The 21673-nt window shown below is 35.4% G+C and overlaps 1 protein-coding gene across 1 annotated transcript in view; it reads left to right on the top strand.

Annotated features, from left to right (window-relative positions):
- TMTC2 (transmembrane O-mannosyltransferase targeting cadherins 2) overlaps positions 1-10806 on the top strand; it is a 239671-nt gene extending 228865 nt beyond the window's left edge. Inside the window, exon 12 of the mRNA XM_065743218.1 lies at positions 7757-10806. Within this exon, the coding sequence (XP_065599290.1) occupies positions 7757-7936 (180 nt within the window). The 3' untranslated portion in view covers positions 7937-10806. The remainder of the gene's footprint in view (positions 1-7756) is intronic.
- The last annotated feature ends 10867 nt before the right edge of the window (positions 10807-21673 follow it).

The raw sequence follows: 21673 nt of genomic DNA, 5'->3' as shown, positions 1-21673 counted from the left end.
GGAAAAAAATATTTTGCAATCTTGTTCTTAATGAACAATTCTGTCAACTGTGCAATAAAGACATCATTTCAAGAGATTTGTTGTTTATTTAAAAAGTTAGGGAGTTCATTTTCATTTGTAAAATTGCCTCAGTAACATTTCTATTTGCTGAAGTTGCATTATTTGCCCAATTTGAAAATACCTTCAGGCACTATTGATAAATAGTTATGTTGGGGAAGTTGTCTCACTTCCTTCAATACACTTCAATTGTACTTTTCAAGTAATTAAATAACTACCAGTAGAGGAAAAATGTTTTATTCTGTTGTTCATGGAAAGTTAGTTAAAAGAAACTGTCTGTGAAGGGGTAAAACTAAGGATTAAGTTCATCCTAAAACATGCTGCAATGCCTAACCTATGTTGTTTTTCTGATCCTTTTCTGTTTCTGTACTGCTCTAATATCACACTTTTTATGGTTTTTTTTCCCTGTGGACTTATTAATATTGAATGTGCATAAACTGTGAAAACCTGAAAACTTTACCTTACAACTGCAATTACCTGAATAGTTTTGGAAAACATACAGCAATATTAATGTTAATCAAGTTCTTTAGTGCTTAATTCACCTGACTACACTTGTCAGCTAAAGATGCAGTGCCTTGTTTGACACTTAACATTTCCTCTGAACATCTTGAGTCAAAATACTTAAAATCTTGTGATTCTGAGATTCCTTTAGTTAGAACGAAAGTAGACATTAATTAAGTTAAGGGGAGTTACAGACCTGTCAGCCTGACCTCAGTGCCAGGGAAGGTTATGTAACAGATCATCTTGAGTGAGATCACACGACATTTGGAGGACAGCTTGGGGATGAGGCTCAAAAAGCAGGTCCTGTTTGATCAACCTGATCTCCTATGATCTAGTGACCTGCCTGGTGCGTGAGGGAAGGGCTGTTGATGTAGTCTACACAAACAAAGCCATCTAGTTTTCTTGTTTTCAAGGCTTAGAAGGAAATTGCATGAAATGTAACAGATTCAGTTCCACTTGAGAACAACTTTTTGTTGTTGTTGCTTTTAAATACAGTAAATTCCTGTTATTGAAAGTTTTTGAGCAATTTCTGTTTGTCACTATTGTAGTACAGATGACATTTCTGTTCAGCATGTTTCTCACTTGCTAAGAATGCAGAATTTCTGCACATAGGGTACTCATTAGATAAGGTACGGGTGTTAAATGTTTTATGCTATAATCATAGCTATGTATTAAAATTATCAAATTGGAGACATCAGAGAGCATTTGGATTTTGATAAGTAAAAGTTAAATCATTTGAAGGTTTTTTTAATAAAATCTCAAATTAATGAAAAAGTTGAGTAAGATTATCATATGCTGTACTGTTGAAAACTTTTCAGCTGGAGTGCTACAAAGTTTAATTAAAAACACTTTAAGACCTGGAAAATGTTTGATTATTTTCTTAATTCAATCATAATATTAAATGCCTATCACATATGTTCCTATTTAGCTTTTGTTATGGTAATACAAGCATGTTATCTAAAAATTTCCATCAAGGTTTCTATATAAACCAAGAGTGATTACTATGAATTTTTTTTTAATCAAAAAAATCAAAGCAACTGATGCATGGCCATTGATGAAAAAAATCTAGATATACAGAAATTACAAATGTAAGTACATTTTTGTAGGACTTTTAAAGCTGCTGGGATGATCTGCAGCCTTTACCATCTGTAACGTATGCTTTTGTTAACTTGCCAATACATAAAGCAGTATCCTCTGAATTTACATAAAGGACAGTGGGAGGTAGCTTTTCAGCAGCAAGAAACTGAATATATCAATATATGGTTGTTTGGTTTTGGATAACTGTCTTTTCAAAACTCTGAGTGTTCTCTGAATGTTAACATGAAAAAAAATAGAACAAAAAATCCCCATTTGCTGGACAATGCTGATTCTAAAACACCCCATATCGATGTGATAATTTGAGAAACAAAATAGTCTGCTTCTCATGCCAAGTCCAGTACTCTTTTTCAACTCCCAACCCTTAACTGATACTGATGCTGGGCTAGGGTGTGGGGGGAAAGTGTCTCTTCCTTCATTTTTTCAGTTTCTGGTTTTAGATGTAAATATCTTATAGATTTTTATTTTAGACAGGAAAGCTTCCATTGTTCAAAAGCACACAATATTAGATCCATATGAACAGTTCCACATATATTCTCTTTGCACCAAGCAGGTGAAAGAGTCATCTGCTTTGAATGTCGCTATAAAAGTGTCTAAATGTAAAAGTAAAAAAAAAAACAATAACAAAACGACCAAAACAACAGCCAGCCAACAAACAAGAAAACAAACAACAGGCAAAACCACATGACTGAACATTTATGTCCTACCATCAGTTGGTAAGATGACCAGATGTTGGTCTTTACTTCTGCCTTTATCCTTATTGAGACTAGTACATAAACAGCATTCCACAGAAATGGTATTTTTCCTACCTACTCTCCTACTTTCTTTTTTGTTGGTTTTGGGTTTTGATTTTTTTTTCTGGAAGATGTTCATCTTTTGCTCTGCAGATTAATACTTTGTAAAGCTGGTGATTTAAATATAACTGGAACACTAAATAAAGTCTATTTCTGTAATGGAAAGTTCTTAAGCAACTGAGGCTATTCTCTAACGTTGTAATACTCTCAAATGTTCTAACTAAATCCAAGGATCCACTCTCCTCTAGAGCCCAGGTTTGTTGTTACTTAGATTTATACAGCTATGTGTTAGTCAGCCTCACATAATTAGATTGGGACACAGGTTCCCTTTACAGCAGAGATGTTTAGGTGCATTTCTGTCTAATGCAACCGGGGAAACTGTGCTCTTCAGAACATTTGCTCAAAATAGTACTTACAAGGAGAATGTTTTTCTGTCCATTTCTTATCTTCACTATTTAAGCTGAAGGCAGTCGTCAGTTGTCAATACAAAAACATATTTGCAGAAATCGTTCACTTGCAATTAAATATGTGCTTAACTGCCAGAAAGGAGCTGCAAAGTATTCTTCCATTTTAAGAGGGAGTTTGCAAAGATGCTGATGTTTTTATTTTGCAGCAGAACTGAACGCTTTGCAGTCTGTGCTGATGACACAGGAAATCCCTCTCAGCTGTGAATTTTATGCTTTTTTATTCTCTCTGATCCATAATGTTTTACCATACATCCTGTCATCTTTTTCCAGAATGCCTTTTCCACTAAGTTATCAGATCCTAGACAATTTACTGTTGCAATCTTAAGCAACTTTCTGGAGATAGTTGCTTTTGTGAGGATTCATGTGCTTTATGGAACAAAATACCAGATGCGGTGTATTCAAAATGCACCTCTTAAGGTATTCAGAAGCCTTACAGCATAGAGAACTGGGTAAAAAAAACATGAGTATCTGAAAGCATTAACTGGCATTTGGCTTATCTAACAACACTTGATTACCTCTATGAAAATGTCTGCTTCCATGTATCACTCTCTTTGCTGAATTTATAGTAGCATTAGTGGAACAACATTGGAAAGTAAGATCCTGGTGGCAGTCGCCATCTCTATGGTTATCTCTTCCCTTCTTTCTCTCACACACTTTAAGGTTGTATGCTTACATCACAGAGGTCCACAGTTATCTTTAGCAATACAAAAGGAGCTGATGACATTTTGATTGCATTCAGATTTGCTTCACAAAATGCTATACTGCGCATATACATATATAATATACATTAACAGCAATAATGAAAATTCGGGTAAAAATTCTTGCCATCACAGTAGGAAGATAAATAAGGCATTACAGCACATTGTGACATGGTCATTGATAAGATGAAGCAGTCCACCATGCTTTGCTTTCATTCTTTATGGGGCGTACTATTTCATTACTTAGCCATTATTGTATTGCCTATCTACCTTCAATGATTAAAAAGAAATATTTTATTTCTTCATTTTCACAAAAAAGTGCTGTGATAAAATAGCCAGATGTGACATTTTCTGTCTTTCTCACAGTACTTAAAAGAACAAGAAGCCTTAATTGCACTGTTAAAACAAAACATTTAACCTTGTGTTTTGGATAAGTGTGCCATGCTGATTACAGAATTCATTAAACAGTCCTGGGTTTGTTTTGAAACATCTACATGATTATGCACTGCAGTAATTCATTAAGAGCAAGAGAAAAATTGGAAACATCTTTTCAGTGACCTTTGAAAATTGCTAAGTGAGAACTAGCTTGCACTTGCAGTTCTACTGGAGTATAAACTGGTATGACATTTCTTAGAAGTATTCCAGCAGCAACAAAATGCTTTTCCTTCTCAGAGTCCGTCACCCTGGCCTCATAGTGTCAAGCAATGCATGTCATCTGTAAGATCAGCTCTGAGAAAAGATTTTCAGATTTCATTGGTTGCTTCCGAGCTGTTCTTGGATATCACTATCTGCCATTCAAGAGCTCTTGTTAAATAGGTCGTATTCATTTGTTTGTTTCTCTATACAACTTCTTAGGCATAATAAGAAATAAAATTATTTTCTTCTGTTTGGGACTGTTCTAATATGGCATTTGTTATACATGGAGCCTTAGATGAACAAGATATCAGTACATCTACTCTGTTGCTAAGATTCATTATGTTGGTGGCTCCAATACTGTACTTGGTTACATTAGTGTAATCCCGAAGCACTACATAGAACTATTTTGATTTATTTAGGGATTCCACAGTGCATTCTACAGAACAGTTTAATTCATGTTAAAAAATTTTCATGCCCCTAGGCTCGCCTTTTATTTTGGTGGTGAGGAGAAAGTTTGAAAGAATTGTCATCAATGTGAACCAAAACCACCTCAGGCAACGAAGTGCTTGCCTTTTGTTATTTTGTTATTCATTAATTACTCCATTATTTCTTTCCCTTCAGCCCCAAACTCTACCTCCCAAAAACCCACTAAGGAAACCAGCATACCACAATAAAAATGCTAATAAAGGAAATAATTCCCAATAGAACATGAAAGACAGCATTTATAACCCTGATAGAAATGCCAGTCAGCTTTTTTGATGTAAAGCGTCTGTCTCCAAAAGGAAATGAAGGAAAGACTGTTTCTCCTTTCAAGTCTCTGAAGTAGTAGGTGGTGTCATTTGCTATACAGTGCTACAAGACTCCTGATATTGCACTGGTAGCTGCTGACTGCCTTTGTTAACATACTGAAAAGTTTTATCAGCTGTGTTTAATAAAAGAAAATATATGTGAAGAAAAACTATAGCAAATGTCTCTTTCTCTCTGTCCTCAGACCAACATATATAGCTGTAAGGAAGTGATGACACTGATGTGTAATCTTTCACATTCTTGTGAAAAGAATGTGTTTCTTGTGACTGACAATAAAGTCGGAGTGTTGGATGCTCTAAAGGCCAGAGAGCAGTCTTTCAGCTGTTCTATGGACATCCTCACATGAAGCATGAAGAAGATTATGTGAACTTTTGTCATTATCTACTTCCGTGGAAACATTTTCAGACAACATTAATGGCCTAAAATTTGCTGGGTCTTAAGGAATTCAGAGATGATAAGTAGAAGCTGCAGTTTGTTCTTCTAGATATTCTTGTTGCTTGCTCTAGAAAATGAAGACATGATGCCAAAGAGTTTTCTTAGCTAGGTGTACAGTCATATATATGGCTTTCTTTAGAGGATTTGATTAGTACCATACACATACCATGTCTTCAATGTTGTGTGAAGAAAATTGAGACAAATTCTGGAAACCATATGAGAAAACTGTCTTACTTCTCAGTAAGTTTGTGAATGTTACAAAATTAGAAATGGACACTTTAAAAGTATGTCTTATTTAATATGGGTTTTTCTAAGTATGTGTTCTGTTAATTCTTATCTGTTGTAAGCTTTGTCTAGTGTCTACATCTGCACAAAATTATATTTTGGGAAAAAAAGACAGTTCTGTGTCAGTAACTGAGGTCTTGAAAGAAACTATTTGGTTCACAAGCTCTGATCAGACAAACAAGTAGCACAGTTAGTGAATGGGCCATCTTACTTATGATAAAGTACAGAAAATCAATCTCCAGTCTAAAATATATGAATATTTAGCCAACCATTTGCAGTGAAGCTCTTTGCCTTTGATTCTTCATTTTTATCACCTCAGTTAGCTCTTAGAACTTATATAATTAAGGGTTGTGTTACATCTTCATAAAGTAGTATATATACTGACACTGAGAAGGGAAAACGGTGTTAATAGGGCTTCTAATATATGTTGTCTCTAGCACTGGTTAACATTTCAAGGACTTAGTTTTCCTTCTCTATATGGCATATCACTGAAGAAAAAATTTTTGAGAGCTTCACTCAGAAATACCTTGTAAAATCCAGCTGGAGATTTGAGGGGTTTGTTTTGGTTTCTTTTGTTGTTGGTTTTTTTTTTTTTTTTTTTTTTTTTTTTTTTTTTTGCACACGTATGTGTTTTTGTTTTCATTCTTTAAAAGTAGAAACAAACATCTGAGTTGGGGCAAGGGGAGTTAATCTATCAGGGTTAACCAAGAAATATTAAATCTAAAAATAGCATCTTCAGATGTTTATGTAGGGAGAGTTAAACTCATTTTGTTTTGCTCAATTCTGAAACTCTGGAATTCAGTTGTTCTGTAAACTTGATGCATCGTCTTCCTTGTCAGTTTTTATCTTGCATATCTTAGTAGGTGAAAAGAAGCAGAAAAAAAGGAGAGAAAATATGAAATATTTGTAGGATAAAAAAGTATTTTCTGAGCAAGATTTCCACTGCAAAATTTAGGTTTTGGACATAAGATTTATTTATTTATTTTTGAAGCCTGAATCTTAAGGATAAGAGTAATGAGCTTAATTTGCTAATTAGTAGGTTTGGAATGTACATAAATCATCTTTGTCTAGTTGACCTCCTAGTACATTAATCTGGGAGACCATCCCTAGTGTGTATTTTATTGACCTTTTACCTACCATATTTTTCTGAAGTTGTTGTTGCAGAAGGTTTTTTAGGGCATTTTGCATCCCCACTCATAGCAGTCTTGAACTTAGTTTCCATGTGGCATCAAATCTTGAGTCCTGGTGAGTAGTGTCTAAACATATTTAATTATCATGAAGATCCTTTTATTTCATAGTGGAGTAATCTTGCGATTAAAAAAATAAAAACAGGTAATATTTTCTTTTAGCTGAAGATGGAATGTGTGTTTCTGTAGTTTCATGGATTTGTTATTAAAATAATGTTTCCTTCATTGAAAATTTTATTCAGTCATTCATTAAGAAATAAATGCCACAGCCTTAATCTAAGTGGATATCCTAGGACTCCTGAAGAGCCTTATAATCTGAGAACAGATTGCGTTTTCAACTAGTTATGATTGACAGAGAAAAAAGGGATGAGTTCCAATGTATTAACTATTCCCACTGATTATAAATTCTTTATTGGCGATGGGTTGAATTAAAATTAAATTCCTCACTTTAATCCATTCTCGGGCTACTTTAATTTCTCTTGGAAACTGTGATATGCCGACATTACCACATGTAAAGCTTGATGAGGTCTGTGTTTTCTCATTAAAGGGAGAAGTCTGTGTCTGTAGACACCAGGACTTGCCCTGTTTAAAGCACAGAGTACACAACAGCTGTTTAAAAAGCTTTTATTGTTATCTCTATTTGCTTAAATTGCTAAATTGCTTCCATGAAAAGTCTGCAAACATAAGGTATCAGTTTGTTTAAGCGGAAGAATATTGTCTGAAAAGAAAAACTGAAAATGTTAATATTTCTTCTTCCCCTTTTCTTTTTTTTTTTTTTTTTTTTTTTGTATCAGTATCCAGCTGCCTTAATGAATCTTGGAGCCATTCTCCATCTGAATGGTAAACTGAAAGAGGCTGAAGAAAACTACCTCCTTGCTCTTCAACTTAAACCTGATGATGTCATCACTCAGTCCAATCTTCGCAAATTGTGGAACATCATGGAGAAACAAGGTTTAAAGACATCCAAGACATGATGTGGAAAACTCTAAGATTTTTTTTCTTTAATTGGTTAAAAACCCAAACTAGAATTTCCATGCAGTTGTCTGAACAGAGAATTCATTGGTCTTGACTGCAAGGATCTGAAGTCTTGGTTGCTGCTAGGAGAAGCTATTCTGCTTTTTGCCTTTTTATTGTTACTGTTAGATTAAAGAAAAAAAAATGGAGATGGAGATATTCATGAAAGACTTCGATATTAGCCCACAGACAGATTTAGAACACAGAACTTGAAAAAGGGTGTCCTGGCATATTTGAAAAATCATTGCAAATTCCGTATTGCTCACTTCCGTGTGGGTACTTAAAACGTGTCGTAGAAACACTATTGGAAATTTGTACAGTATACACTAAAACATATGGAAATAAAAGTGGGTAACAGTAACTCATTAAAATACTGTAATTCATTAAAACGTATACTAAATCTGGAGTGTTTGCAGTTTGTCTTAATGCTGCCGTATCTCGCTTTAGGACCATTTCTTTATTAATTCACAGCTTATGAGGCCAATTTTTTATTTTTCTAAAACCTGTTGTTTGTGTTTAGATGGTGACATTCAAAATTATTTAGGAATATGCATATCATTTCAACTTAGTTATTTTAAGTTTTGTTGCAATTCTCTTGAAATACATGGTGAAACAGCTGTGGGTTGACAGAATGAGCAAGGAATTGCCCAAATTCTACATCACATGTGTATGCAGAAGCTAAAAAAAAAACACAAAAAACATGTTTTAGCAGTACAAGTGAGACTGATTTTTGCCCTGGTATCAAGTGACTGTGGTCAGAATGTCATCTTAAGGAAAGAAAGGTTGGCTGGTTTCTGCATCCAGTATTTTTTCAATAACTTAGATATCTAAGTGAAATATGAAAATATTAGTGGGTGTGTATTCTACACAGACTTCATGAGCAACTCAGTGGGAAGGGAATGTTACACACTGGTGAGGCTAGAAAATAACTGAAGGGAATAGATTAGATTATATTCCAAGCATCATAGTTAAAGATGAATGTGTAACTGGTTGCCAGTTACTTCTCATAGTGGTGATGTTTAAAAAACATATTACCTATTCAGTTGCTAACCAAATATTAGAATTCTGTTTGTATTCTGACATGTACTAGCAGCAGAGCTGTCAAATATCTAAATATGCTTCTGGTGAGGTTCTGTTTATTTCTGATTCAGAATGATTTAGCCTGGTTACTGTTTTATTCTTTGGTTTATAAATGTATGAATAATTTATTTTAAATTGCAGTGTATTGAAGATTCAGTTCTTTTTTTCCAGGCCATTTGTTAACTGCTTTCTTTCTTTGGAATAAGTATTACTGCTTTTAAGAAAGTGTACTATTTCATTTAATGACTTGTTGATATCTGCTTCAATGTTCATTTCATGATGGTAGATGTAATGTTAAAGTGGTAGAGCACCTTGAACTGAAGCTTTTTCAGGATCTCCTGCTAAAACCTCATTATTACTGAGGAAATTTTGTTGCTTTGCTCTTTAGTTTTTTTTTTCTTTCTAACTATGATGCACCATTCCAAGAAAACAATAGAGAAGAATACTTTGCTGTATTTATTTATTTATTACTTGACTACAGCAATGTTACTTATTATTAACACAACAGTCTTTTAACTTTCCTGGCATTTTTTTGTGTGGTTAGTGTGTTTACCTTATTGGGAAAGGGGACACCATCTCTCTACTATCTCTAATCATTCTCCCATTATATTTGGATTTTAAATCTGTACTGAAACAGATCGAGGAATAGCTGTTTCAGTCAGTACAGTAAAAACCTGCAGTAGTGTGTGTTTCCTTTTCTTTCCTCTTTCTCACTAAAATATCATATTGCTGTGTTCACAAGTGGCCTACCATAAGGGCCAAAGGGGCAAGGTTGTTTGGTTTTGTCGAATGTATCAAGTTTTTCTCAAATAATTTTATGGCTGGAAAAGCAAAATTGAAGGGTCAAAAGTTGAATTTGTACTTTATCATTGAAACCAGTGGCAGAACACAATAGTAGCTTGAACTTATTTTCCTGCTTTACTGACTTTCTGGAAAATGTATAGAACTCAGTATAAAACTGTGTACTCAACATCCATCAAACTCTGATGGGTTCTTGGTCTTAACCACTCACTATGTTATATGTTTCCTTCAACTTGTACTCGTTCTTGTTTATTAACTTTTACTCATTGCACAAAATAGGGAAAGGGGGAGCACTTGTATGATGCAGTGTCATGTTTGCATTGATAACTCTTTTTATTTGTTTCTTTAAGGAAAAAAAAAAAGGAAAAAAAGAGAGAGAAAAAAAGGACTAGCGCAAATTTAACAAAAACGTCCCTGAATACATTTTTTTAACATAGGTCTGGGCTTGATAACTTTCTTCTTTTGGGATGAATTTAAAACTTGTTTAAAATATGTCTCTCTGCTCAGGGATTTATGGTGGGTTATTGCAGACAGTGCTAAAAAATAAAAGAGCACAAAACAAGTTTACTAAATTAAAATTTTATTTTTTGAAAAACTGTTATTTGTATAAATTATCAGATTTGTAGGCTTTCCTTTTTGTAGAAATAATTGTTTATGTGCCAGATAAGAGAATTTCAATTTTGTTTTCAATAATAAAGCATTGATAACTACCACAGTGTGCATTCCTTTATCTGTTACTGTAACAAATCTATTTCTTTTATTATTATTCTTATTTAGTGAGTTACATTGCTGTTCTAGGTATGAGAGAACAACATAGCTTAAGCAAAGTACAAATCTCTTGTAGCTGGCTTTTTCTTTACTCTTTTACCTTTGTTATTCCTTTGATATTTTCAAAAAGGTTCTCTGGAAGTATTTTGTTACCTACTCACTAATTCTCACCAAAAGTGTTATTAACTATTAAACTCTATAAACTATTAAATTGTTTTCCTAAAGTGCATGGGAATAAGAGCTTGTGAATAAACTATGCTTACAATTTATTTTTATATTGATATACAAATATGACCTCAAAGAAATTGTTTCAAAAACATGTAATCATCTAAAAAAATTGGGAAGTTTTGGCTTTACATACATGGTCTTTTTAGTGTTTGAGATCACCTTTTTCTGGTACTGTGATGTTATGTGATCCATAGAATCATCGAATGGCCTGGGTTGAAAAAGACCTTAAAGGTCATCTAGTTTTAACCCCCCTGCCATGGGCAGGATTGCCAACCACTAGCCCAGACTGCCCAGAGCCACATCCAGCCTCGCCTTGAGTGCCTGCAGGGATGGGGCATCCACAACCTCTCTGGGCAACCTGTTCCAGTGTGCCATCACTCTCTGAGTGAAAAACTTCCTCCTAACATCTAACCTAAATCTCCCCTGTCTTAGTTTAAAACCATCCCCCCTTGTCCTGTCACTATCAACCCATGTTAACAGTCATTCCCCATCCTGTTTATACGCTCCCTTCAAGTACTGGAAGATGGCAATGAGGTCTCGCCAGAGCCTTCTCTTCTCCAAGCTAAACAAGCCCAGTTCCCTCAACCTTTCTTCATAGGAGAGGTGCTCTAGCCCTCTGATCATTTTAGTGGACGTCCTCTGGACCCATTCCAAGTGCTTTGCATCTTTCATGTGCTGGGGGCCCCGGGCATGGACACAATACTCCAGATAAATGCTTCTTTCGTTTTTTCCTTCATCTTTCGTGGACAGAGCCTTTTTAGTTCAGTGGATCTAACACCAGTTTCCTACTACCTACCTAGTTGCATTCAGGTCTTATGCATTCATAGATTTGCTCTACAGTTGAAAAACATCAATGGATAGATGTAGAGCATGAGAGAGTCTTTGGGTCACTGACTTCCAAACTTAATTATCATTCCTGATTTTATCAAAGGTCAAACCTTGCTTTCAGACATGATTGTTCCATTTTAAGTGGGTTTTAATGAGATGGCAGATAACATATACAAAGTTTGATGCACGCAGAGAATCTGATCTGTATCACTCCATTCTATTGGTAACAGTCTAAAAATGTACTTGAGCTTCAGTTTTGCAATCTTATCCCTAAATCGTTCTCTGTGAGATCTTGTTCTGTCTGCCTTGTGTTTTGTTTCCAGTGTTCCCATTCTTCCAAACATTGCACCTCTCAAGTAGCAGATACCTAATATCATCTCCATTTCTGATGGAGGCGCACAGCAGCTCCACGCAGTGGTAATTAAACTGGAGGAATGAGGTGGCTTTTTAAACCTGATGTGTTGTACAGGCCCATCTGGACTTGCTTTCTGTAGCTGGCACAGATGGCTGTATTACTTCTGGGGTTTGAACTAGAATAACAGTAAGTCAGTAAATTATTCCACGTAAATACACCAGCTCATATGGATCTAGCCTGGGACTCTCTAGCATGGCTGTGTGGTGTAAGCTTTCCCACAACAGCTTTGACCACCAGAGGTGAATGGAGGTAACATGGGAAAATCTGTCTCTAGTTCAGGTGTGAGAATGGTTACTGATGGCTGAATTACTGTTATTTTGCAGCATCTTTGAAGACTGTAAGGCAGAGATTTCAGTGAGAAAATCTGAAGTCATTTAGAAAATAATTGTGGAACATCTATAGAGAATCATTTATCTTTTTGAAACTTGCGTTTCTAGTTCTTTGAAAATAAAATGGAGACCCTCATTCAGATGTTATGCGGGCTCCCTACCTTGCTTCATTTGGATGGTGAGTGTGCTTAATCTACCTGTCTCTGAGAGGTTCACCTGTGCACCACGAGAAGAATGAGTTTTAAGGAACAGAATATGTCTCTTATTATGTAGGGAGTAGGAAAGGAAGTGTCAGGGAAGTGGTGCAGACATTTCTAGGGAAATCAGTAAGAATTTTAGAGGACAGACTATTCCAACTACAAACAAGGAACCCTAAGATCAAGATATACCAAGATAAACTAAATAGGCAGGTGGAGAAAGCAATACAGACTAGAGAACATACTAACATATTCAACACAAAACAGTGAATACAAACCTGAAGTTATTTCAGTTGATTAGAAAACCATTAAGTACGCATGTGTGTTCAAAATTTAAGTTTCTCCCTTTACCTTCTGTTCTTTCTTTTCTCATTGTATTTTTATTTTCACGGCGTGATGGCTCTTTGGTAGTATTGCAGTTGTAGGTAGTTTCAGACAGCTCTGAAGATTACAGGTGAGGAATCGTTTCAGAAGGGCAAAAACATTACAGCGTACCTTTTAGAAAGGTATAAAATAAAGCAGGTTAAATATCTCATGCTTGCTGTCTACTCATTTATTTGAATATAATTTCAGTGACAGAGCAATTATGCTGACTTGATGCACTGAGTTTGCACGTATTTCTGTGCAAGTTTTGAAGACAAATTTTGGTTGTTTATAAATGTGCCAGTTTGTGTGCATTAAAGCACATCCACATTCAAGAAACCTTAAGATTTCCTACTGAACCTGAATCTGATTGTACGAAGCGTGCTCCCGCAGAGTTTTCAGTCATTTAAGCCACAGGTGTGACTCTTTTGAGATAAGCAGAAATTGAACTTGGCTTTGATAGCTGATCTTGTGTTCAGGTTTGATATCAGGAATGATTTAAGCCAGCTGATTTTCAACAAATACTGCATTGGCTTGCTGTGTAAGAAATTGCAGAGAGCATTTGAGAGGCTTTATTTCTTCTCTAGATTTTTCCTTTCCTGTAAGCAAGGCATTTTTTATCCTTTTCTGGAGAAATCTATTTTATCTTGTCTCTAATTTTCTTGGAAACAGATGTTCTTGTATACCCAGCGTTTTTCATTATTACAATGGGAAATTACTTTTACGTAATTTACTTTTACATCTGTTGGTTTATGTATGATTTTGACATGTTTGTTGCAACCACTAACATAAATTTCTCTGCAGTACATGAGTGTATAATACAGCGTATTGTTCCTTATATTAAATAAATTCCCTCTTCTGGTTTCTATCCAATATGCAAAGCCAATTGTTACACCAAAGAATCACTTCTGCACACCCACAGATTCTGGAATCCAGTATTGTTCTTCTTGTGGCAGTGAATATTTTTATGTGGCACCATAAATACATAGGATGCTAGAAAAAATGTCTTATTTTTGCTATACAATTGAATGTTGTCTTTCTTTTCAACCACCATTTCATATACTCTTTTATTTTTGCCCTTTGTTGCTCCTTAATGAAAGTCCTTAAGATTTTTTTCATATAAACAAACTATTAATAGCAACAGAGAACTCCATATGTGGCACTCTTGTCTTGAAATTGACTGAAAGAGCAAAACTAGTCATTGTCATATAAAAAAAAATCTCTTCAGTGATATTTCTTCCTCCGAAATGCCGTTTCTCTATGAAGTTTATGTGTCAATTCATTTTTTAGCTATATAACTAAATCTCTGTTTCTCTGATGGTTTTGTTTGCTTGATTGGTTGGTTGGTTTATGGAATAAGATTCCTGGTTATTGTTTTCATTGGTTGAAAGAGTCTTTAGAACATTCTTACATAGAATAATATTTTCTCCCCTCTCTTTATTAGTCATGTGGATGATATAGAGACCAGAAGAGGAACTGCTTTCCCTGAAGCTAAAGGCAGAGAACAGTTTTGGTTGTGAATTGAGCTTCTACATCGGTTTTGTGCCTTACAGTTGAAGGTGTTAAAAAGATTTAAAACTTGTTTTACTTTTTAGGAAAGACTGTAAACTATGGACCATTTACGTCTAGACCAAGCATGTCACACACACGGGCCGCATGTGTCCCTGGGCAGCTTGAAATGCAGCTCCACAAGGCAGTAAACTTTTCACACTATTATGTGGTTTTCAGTGATATTTTTCATGAGTTGGTCGCACACAGTTTGAGTGCAGATTGCGTAGGTGACAGTGGAACTCTGGAGGAGTGCAGGGCTAATTCCACCTCTTGTGCTTACCATACACAGTCTTTATGCACATATGTCCCATTGCCACTGTCAGCTGTTCTAATAATCTTCCCTGCCATATTTACCCAACCACTCTGAACAGGCCTTTTACTCTAAGGTTTGTTCTGGTTGCTATGAAAACATTCCTCTATTTGGCATGGGAAGAAGAAAAAGAGGTCAAGCCGTGTGAAATCAGACATGTGCTGCTCAACTCTCAGTAGTGATACATCAATGTCAATTAAAGGTAACCTTATAAAAGTGGATTTTCTCTAACTCAGTGAAGTTGGTAATTTTGAAAAAGAGGGAATTTTATCCTCTGCGAGTAGAATTGTTAATATTTAGATTTAAATGTTGATTAGCAAAGGATTTTTATACTGACCAGTATAATAATAGTTTAGTTTAATATTCTATCTTTTTTGCTGTTTACTTTTTTTTAAATAATAATTTCAGTTACAATATATTTTATCGACTTTATGAATTGAGATATATTTGAAATACTTTTGCAAATTTATTTTGAGTAATAACTAATAAAAGATATATTAAACAGATAATCTTTTTTATATTTATTTATATTTATTTCATTCTGAGGAAAATTTAGGGATAAGACAAGGAGGGAGATTGGTTTTCTTTATTTACTTTTTTTAGCATTGTCTGAAAATAAAATAAAAAAAATGAAAGTGTGAATTTATCTTATTTTGATTCCTATATTACTGTCATGCAAGGGCACGCAGTAAATCAAACATGTACCCAAACTACTGTCCTGCTTTTATTTCACCATCTTCTCTGAAAACTAAAACAATCAACCAAAAAAGCTTGAAAATTTACAGAAACTAGGAAAAATATTGTATTCAGTGGCAAAACAAAAGGAAGATCAGCCTTTTAATAAGTTAGATTAAAAATATATTTTTAACACCATTACTGGGAATTATTTTTACTACTTCAAGAGGGAAAAAAAGGCCAAACAAAAAACATGGGAAGCTGCTCTGTAAACATTTCTCCTATTCCTTTGTTGCAAAAATACTGAGTGATATTTCGTCTTTCAGAAATGTTGGTGGGACTGTATGCCATGTTTTGGCGGATCCCAAAGGATCACATCCATCTTGGCAGTTTCCCACTCAGTTTCTCCAGAAGTGACAAGATGAAGAGACCAATTCCCAAACTAACCTTCATCTTCCCATAACCTCTCTTCTGCCACTGGCTATTGTCCATCCTTGCCCTGCAGCATTCACTGCAGACAGCACTGTCCCTAGGGCAGGAGTTTGTTTCTTTGACTTGGCCATGATGTACTCTGTACTTTAATGGAACTGTATAAATAAAAGTAATTAGTTTTTCTACCTCATTCAGGGAAGTGTAAGTAAAAATAAACAGGGTATAACAGTCTAACTTTTCAGTAAATTACTTACTCGTAGGATTAAAAAATTTTTAACATGCACTTCCCTTTTTGCCTCTTAAATGACAAGAAAGGGCAGTAATACTTACAACACAGAATTGCCTCATGCATTTCAGATTAGAGAGACTCAGAAAGCTGTAGAAATGATAGGCATATAGTGGATATAGAATGGACATATAGTGGATAAGCAGCATCACTTGGTGTTGGATTTCTACTTTTAATTCAGTGGTGGGAATGATATAACCATTCTCTGTACCTCTTAAGGGGAGTTGTACAGGTTCCAGCTGTCTGTTAAATTAAGCATAAGTGATTATTATGAACATGTAGAGCAGACAAGAGGGATGATAACTGCGTATAACAAAGCCCTATGAGCCTACTTGATTCTCAAAGTTGGATACCCAATTAGAAGAACTGAAGCATTATTTTTTTTGTAGTGCAGTCTCCCTCAATGCACAGTTCAATGGCAAGAATAATTGGCTCCAATTCTTCCATATCAGATATAGTAAATTCTGTGTTTGAAATAGTGAAAGGCTGGAAAAGATCCAGATAGCTATGTCTGTTATTTAAATGCTTAAATATGTTGATACTTTTCTGGCAGTCATTTCCTCTACTGGCTGCTTCTGTCTTGGTGGTACTTTTAAAATCAGGGGACAATAAATCAGGCACTCTTAAAGAGAGAAGTTTTGATTACTAACAAAACCCAAACAGAACAAGACCTAGCACTCTATGTGACAAACCTGGAAAACATAAACAATTATACTATTTCAAACAGGAAGCTTCTGAAGGGCCTTTCTGCTTGTGAGCCTGTTACAAATCAGAACATCTTGTCGTACAGCTTCTGCAGCTTTTCAGGCAATGCACACCCACTTTCTGTCTACTCTGCTTTTAGGGAAGAGCCCTTGTCCCACTCGAAGGTGAAAAGTTCTGTTGGCCTCAGTGACACAATCTCACTGTTGCTAACTGTCTGGGACAATGACTTCTTTATATGCTGTTTCCTCTGATCATTTTTCTGATTTCTTAGCAAAGAATTTGTTGTTCTTAGACATGCTATGCTCAGAAACCCCTAGAGGAAATGATTTTTCTGTTAGAGTCTGCTGCCTCATTCAGGCAACGCAAAGCTATGTTATTAAAAGACAAATAAGCTACTTTGGAGCATCAGTGCTGGAGCAGAGAGTGCTGGTTGCTAACACAGCGAGCTGTTGTTTTACATTGCAAGGTCACACTGCCGTAACAGAAACAATATGCAAAAGGATATGTTGTGTGTATGTATGTTTTTGGGAAAATACATCCTCTCCAAATGCCAGGAGAGACATTGTTTTTATGGCAGCACCCAGCTGAGAACTAAATAATCTTTCAGTTTATCAAATGCACAGTTATAATTATTTGTCGTGTATTGAATGAATGCTAAAGCCTGATGAGGAGGTGATGTCTGTTTTTCCTGTGTATAACCCCTCCTCCCAATCTAAAAAATAAAGCATTATTTCTGGCAGTGTTCAGTGTGACCTCTCTTATGACTGACTTCAACTGCATTTCACAGTCCACTGAGCAATGTTGTTAGAAAATTGATTTAAAACTGTAATTATTGTAGCAGGAATGTAATCATGATTGATTGGACAAAGCCAAGTAATCATGGAGGGTGAGAAGGGAGGGAAGGAAGCTCGACCTAAAATTTTTTGTGCTTTAACAAAATATAAATGAAATTGTATTTTCTGAAAGATAACTTCTGAAACTTCTGAGTTATTATGACTTTTAAATACTCACACACAAAAAAAAGGGGAATAAAAATATGACCTGCATCCCAAATATAACAAACCATTTGAAATTATACAGGTTTTTGACAGATTCTAGTTGATGTAGATGAAAGAATTTGCAGTCTCTTGAGAGTGAGGGTATAATGGACGTTTAGTCTTCTTTGTTATTCTTTTTTTAAGTCCACTTATAACAGCTCGTCTGTTAGTAATTAATTTTCTCTGTCACAGACTTGATGAACAACTTTTTCCTCTGCAGTTCTCATCATTTTGTGGCTTATACATTAACTCTTAAATGAAAAATAAAGCTCTTCAAATGATTTATTGAAGAAAGTCCAAAAAGAAATGTAATGGATTATTTTTTTTTCTGTCCTAATCCATGCCATAGCTAAAACTTCTCTGATGTTCACTTGATTTTTCTAACAATCTCATCTCCCTCCTTTGGACTCAGGGTTGTTTGCCAAGCCCTTTTGCTCCCGTAGAAGCCTTCTGTCTGTCACATTCCTCTTTTACGTGCTGAGACAAAGCAAACTGTCTGCTTAGTTGAGAGATTCAGCCGGGGAATCAATGAAGCTCAAAGCATGGGTACTTTTAAATTCATGATTCAATCCACTCATTAGGTAGGGTTTGTTAGTTGTTTTGTTGTTGTTGTTTGTTTGTTTATTTGTTAGTTTGCTATATTTTGTTTTTAATATAAATGTTGTAAGGGTTAATGACAGCTTTCCTTATAAGTTCTCAGCTTCTCAGCAGCTGTGCAGGCATCCGACTCCTGCAGTCACATCACTTCTCTTTCCCTGTGGCTGCACTGCACTTTGGCCACAGTAGGTCTGTGTGCAGGGTTAGGCATCAGAAATTAATGTTCTTGTGGTTCTCTAAAAGATTAGATGCATATACCTAAAAGCTGAAAGCTCCCCCCCCCCCACCCCCCCCCCCACACACATACACACATTCTCAGATGTAATAACGGTGATAGTACTTTTGAGTACAAACTTCTTTGCTAGGCTTAGAGTAGACATTCTGGTGCCCAATGCTCACAAAAGGTCTTAACTTTCAAGTGTATATGAGTTTCTCCTTTAAGACACAAACTTCACAGTTAATTTCCAGGTCCAGACTGTGCCTTCATAATACTCTGATGATTTCTGGATAGCAACTGAGGCTCAGTCACTGTCAGCAGCCACTGCAAACATGTTCAGATTTAATGTCATCAAGGCAAAATGCAAGAAGCTGAATTTAATCATCTTGCATTGGGTGTGACTAAACGTTTGTTCATGGACCTTTACTATGTGTGAGATGCTTTCTATGAACTTCTATAATACTGAAAGCAAGGATCTACTTTTTGATCAAGTACAAGTTAACATGAGTAGAGGCGAAACACCCCGAAATATACAGACTTAGAATTGTATTTGAGAGGCTTAACAAAACAAATTGGAAAGTTCATTTTCTGCAAGCCACTTCTGAAATTGTACCAGAAGGTGTGTTTCATGCTTGCGATGCACAGATAATTACAATTATTCCATTTGAGAAGCCGGAATGATTGGATCTATTGACAGGCCTTTCATGGTCCTTAATATAACAGATGTCAATCCAGTTAATGTAACAGCACTCACTCCAGAATATCTAATCTCTATCCCTTTGAAAACAAGGTATTTAGGAGGGTGTCACTGAAAAATAGTCTTACATAGGGCAGAGGACTGAATATAAACTTCCTATTTTGTTTGAATGTAATGAAATCCAGTAAAAGCAAATAGGAAATATAGAAGATAGTTTGGGAAAAGTAAGAGGTAGCAAGATAATAACTGAAATACGAAGATCATTTGAAACTGGTGGGAAAAGTGCTAGTGGAGCCTAATGTAATTCATGATTAGTAGGAGAAGCAAGAAACATCAAGGATGGACAACGTTGCATGAGAATATATTAAAGAAATATTGAGAAATATAACCCCTCCACCATAACTCTTTTTCAGCCCAGTGCTGCACTAAGAATTAAATGTGCAAGATTTTTGAAACCTAGCTATCTATTGCAGGAAGGAATAGCACCTACACCCGCTGTCTTCAGTTAAAATATCCCCACATTAAGCTCTCATACCTGGAAATGTCATAGGGCTTATTATCACTATTATCCCAGAGACATTGCTGTAATTCCGAACAAATTTCACCAAAGTGGAGTTCTGTAAGCAAGCATGTGTAAAACCAGAATACAGCCCTGAGTCCCCTGATTTTTTCTTGTTATTTACCTTTTAAAAAAATAAAAAGAGAATTTTGAAGAACATTAATGATTATTATATATTTTTTTCTTACATGAGGCTTGAAAGGACAACACGATAAAGCCTAAGTATTTGTATGGCACTATGGTCCTAATTCCATACAGGACCTTCACATACAGGATGCAAAGTTAACAGCATCTGTTGTTCACTACAGTCAGTAATGACAAACAGATGTCAATTTCTTTGAATAGCCACCAGCTCTGTGTTTGATTCTGTAACTGCTAATGAGATATTTCATTTCCTTTGTTCATAGTCCCTGCATAGAGATGTAAAAGGAAAATAATAGCTTTAATTATCTTCTTACAGTGGGCTGGAGATACTAATTTTACTATTCACTGCATCCTGCAATGCTCTTAGTTTGCAAGACAGGGCTCCTACTCTTCTTACAGCTGGGCTTAGGGCAGTTTTAGATGCAGCTGGACATTTATAGAGTTCAGTTGCTCACTATCTCTGATGTTAGATAAATGCATTCTGGAGCTGGAACTTTATAAAAGGCATGTGTGTCCGAGCTAACCTTACGGGAAAATGTTTATTTTGCTGTAAGAGGAGATCTGATTTCATCCCCAAGTCTCTCTTGTTTAGCTTAACAGCACACCCAATTTCAACTCTCTGTAAGCAAGCATAGGAACACACAGTTTACTGGAGAAGGACTGAAGCTTGTTCCTTTCTGAAATTCTTTGTATTCAGGACGTTCCTCATAATCATTTCACATTGAGTCTTGTTATGACATTTAAGTTCTAAGTATTTTATGAACAAAGAATGGAACTTTCTCCTTCCAGAGTTGATGTGTCCTGGTAATGGCTCTGTCACTGGTCCTCAGTGACCTCTCTTCTGTCTCCACTTTGGAGGACATCGAGCAAACCATTTTTGACAGTAGGACACCTGAGAGGTGAGCCATTGCTGCCTCTGTGACAAATCATGCAACATCATCTCACTCTTTTCTTATACAGATTGGCCTTATTTTTTGAAGAGTTGGAAAATCTAGATAAAAATTCTAATTACAGTTGTCCAAAATTGCCCAGGTTTTTTTTTTTATTTGGTTGTTTGTTTGTTTTTTTTGTTTTCATGTATAAGGTACAAGACTCAATTTGAAATATTTTATTTAGCCTTTAAAATTGCTCCGAATTTTTGTCATACTTTCTGTTTGGTGTATTATTAAACTCACTCAATATATTTTTTGCAAGTGCTCTTGACTTTGAATTATTCAATTGGTTGAGAGGCAATCCATTTAAAAAGATAATATATTTTGAAAAGATGCTCAATTTAAAATTGCTCAATAAGTACATTTCGTTTGAAGTTTATGCTCTCCATATTACTTTAAAGTACCAAAGTTTCTAATCATTATGCTGTTCCATTTCATTAAAGTTAATTGATTTCAAACATTTGAGAAAATGCTTTTCTCCTATAAGCACTTCAGCAAAGACCGAATCATGATTGTGATGGAGATGATTTTATCTTTCTGGTTAAT

Source organism: Cyrtonyx montezumae, unplaced genomic scaffold (genome assembly GCF_038088225.1).
Source record: "Cyrtonyx montezumae isolate F1298 unplaced genomic scaffold, pur_monq_1.0 scaffold_3, whole genome shotgun sequence".
Classification (NCBI taxonomy): domain Eukaryota; kingdom Metazoa; phylum Chordata; class Aves; order Galliformes; family Odontophoridae; genus Cyrtonyx; species Cyrtonyx montezumae.
Note: the sequence above shows the minus strand (reverse complement) of the source record. Positions and strands in the feature narration are given on the sequence as shown.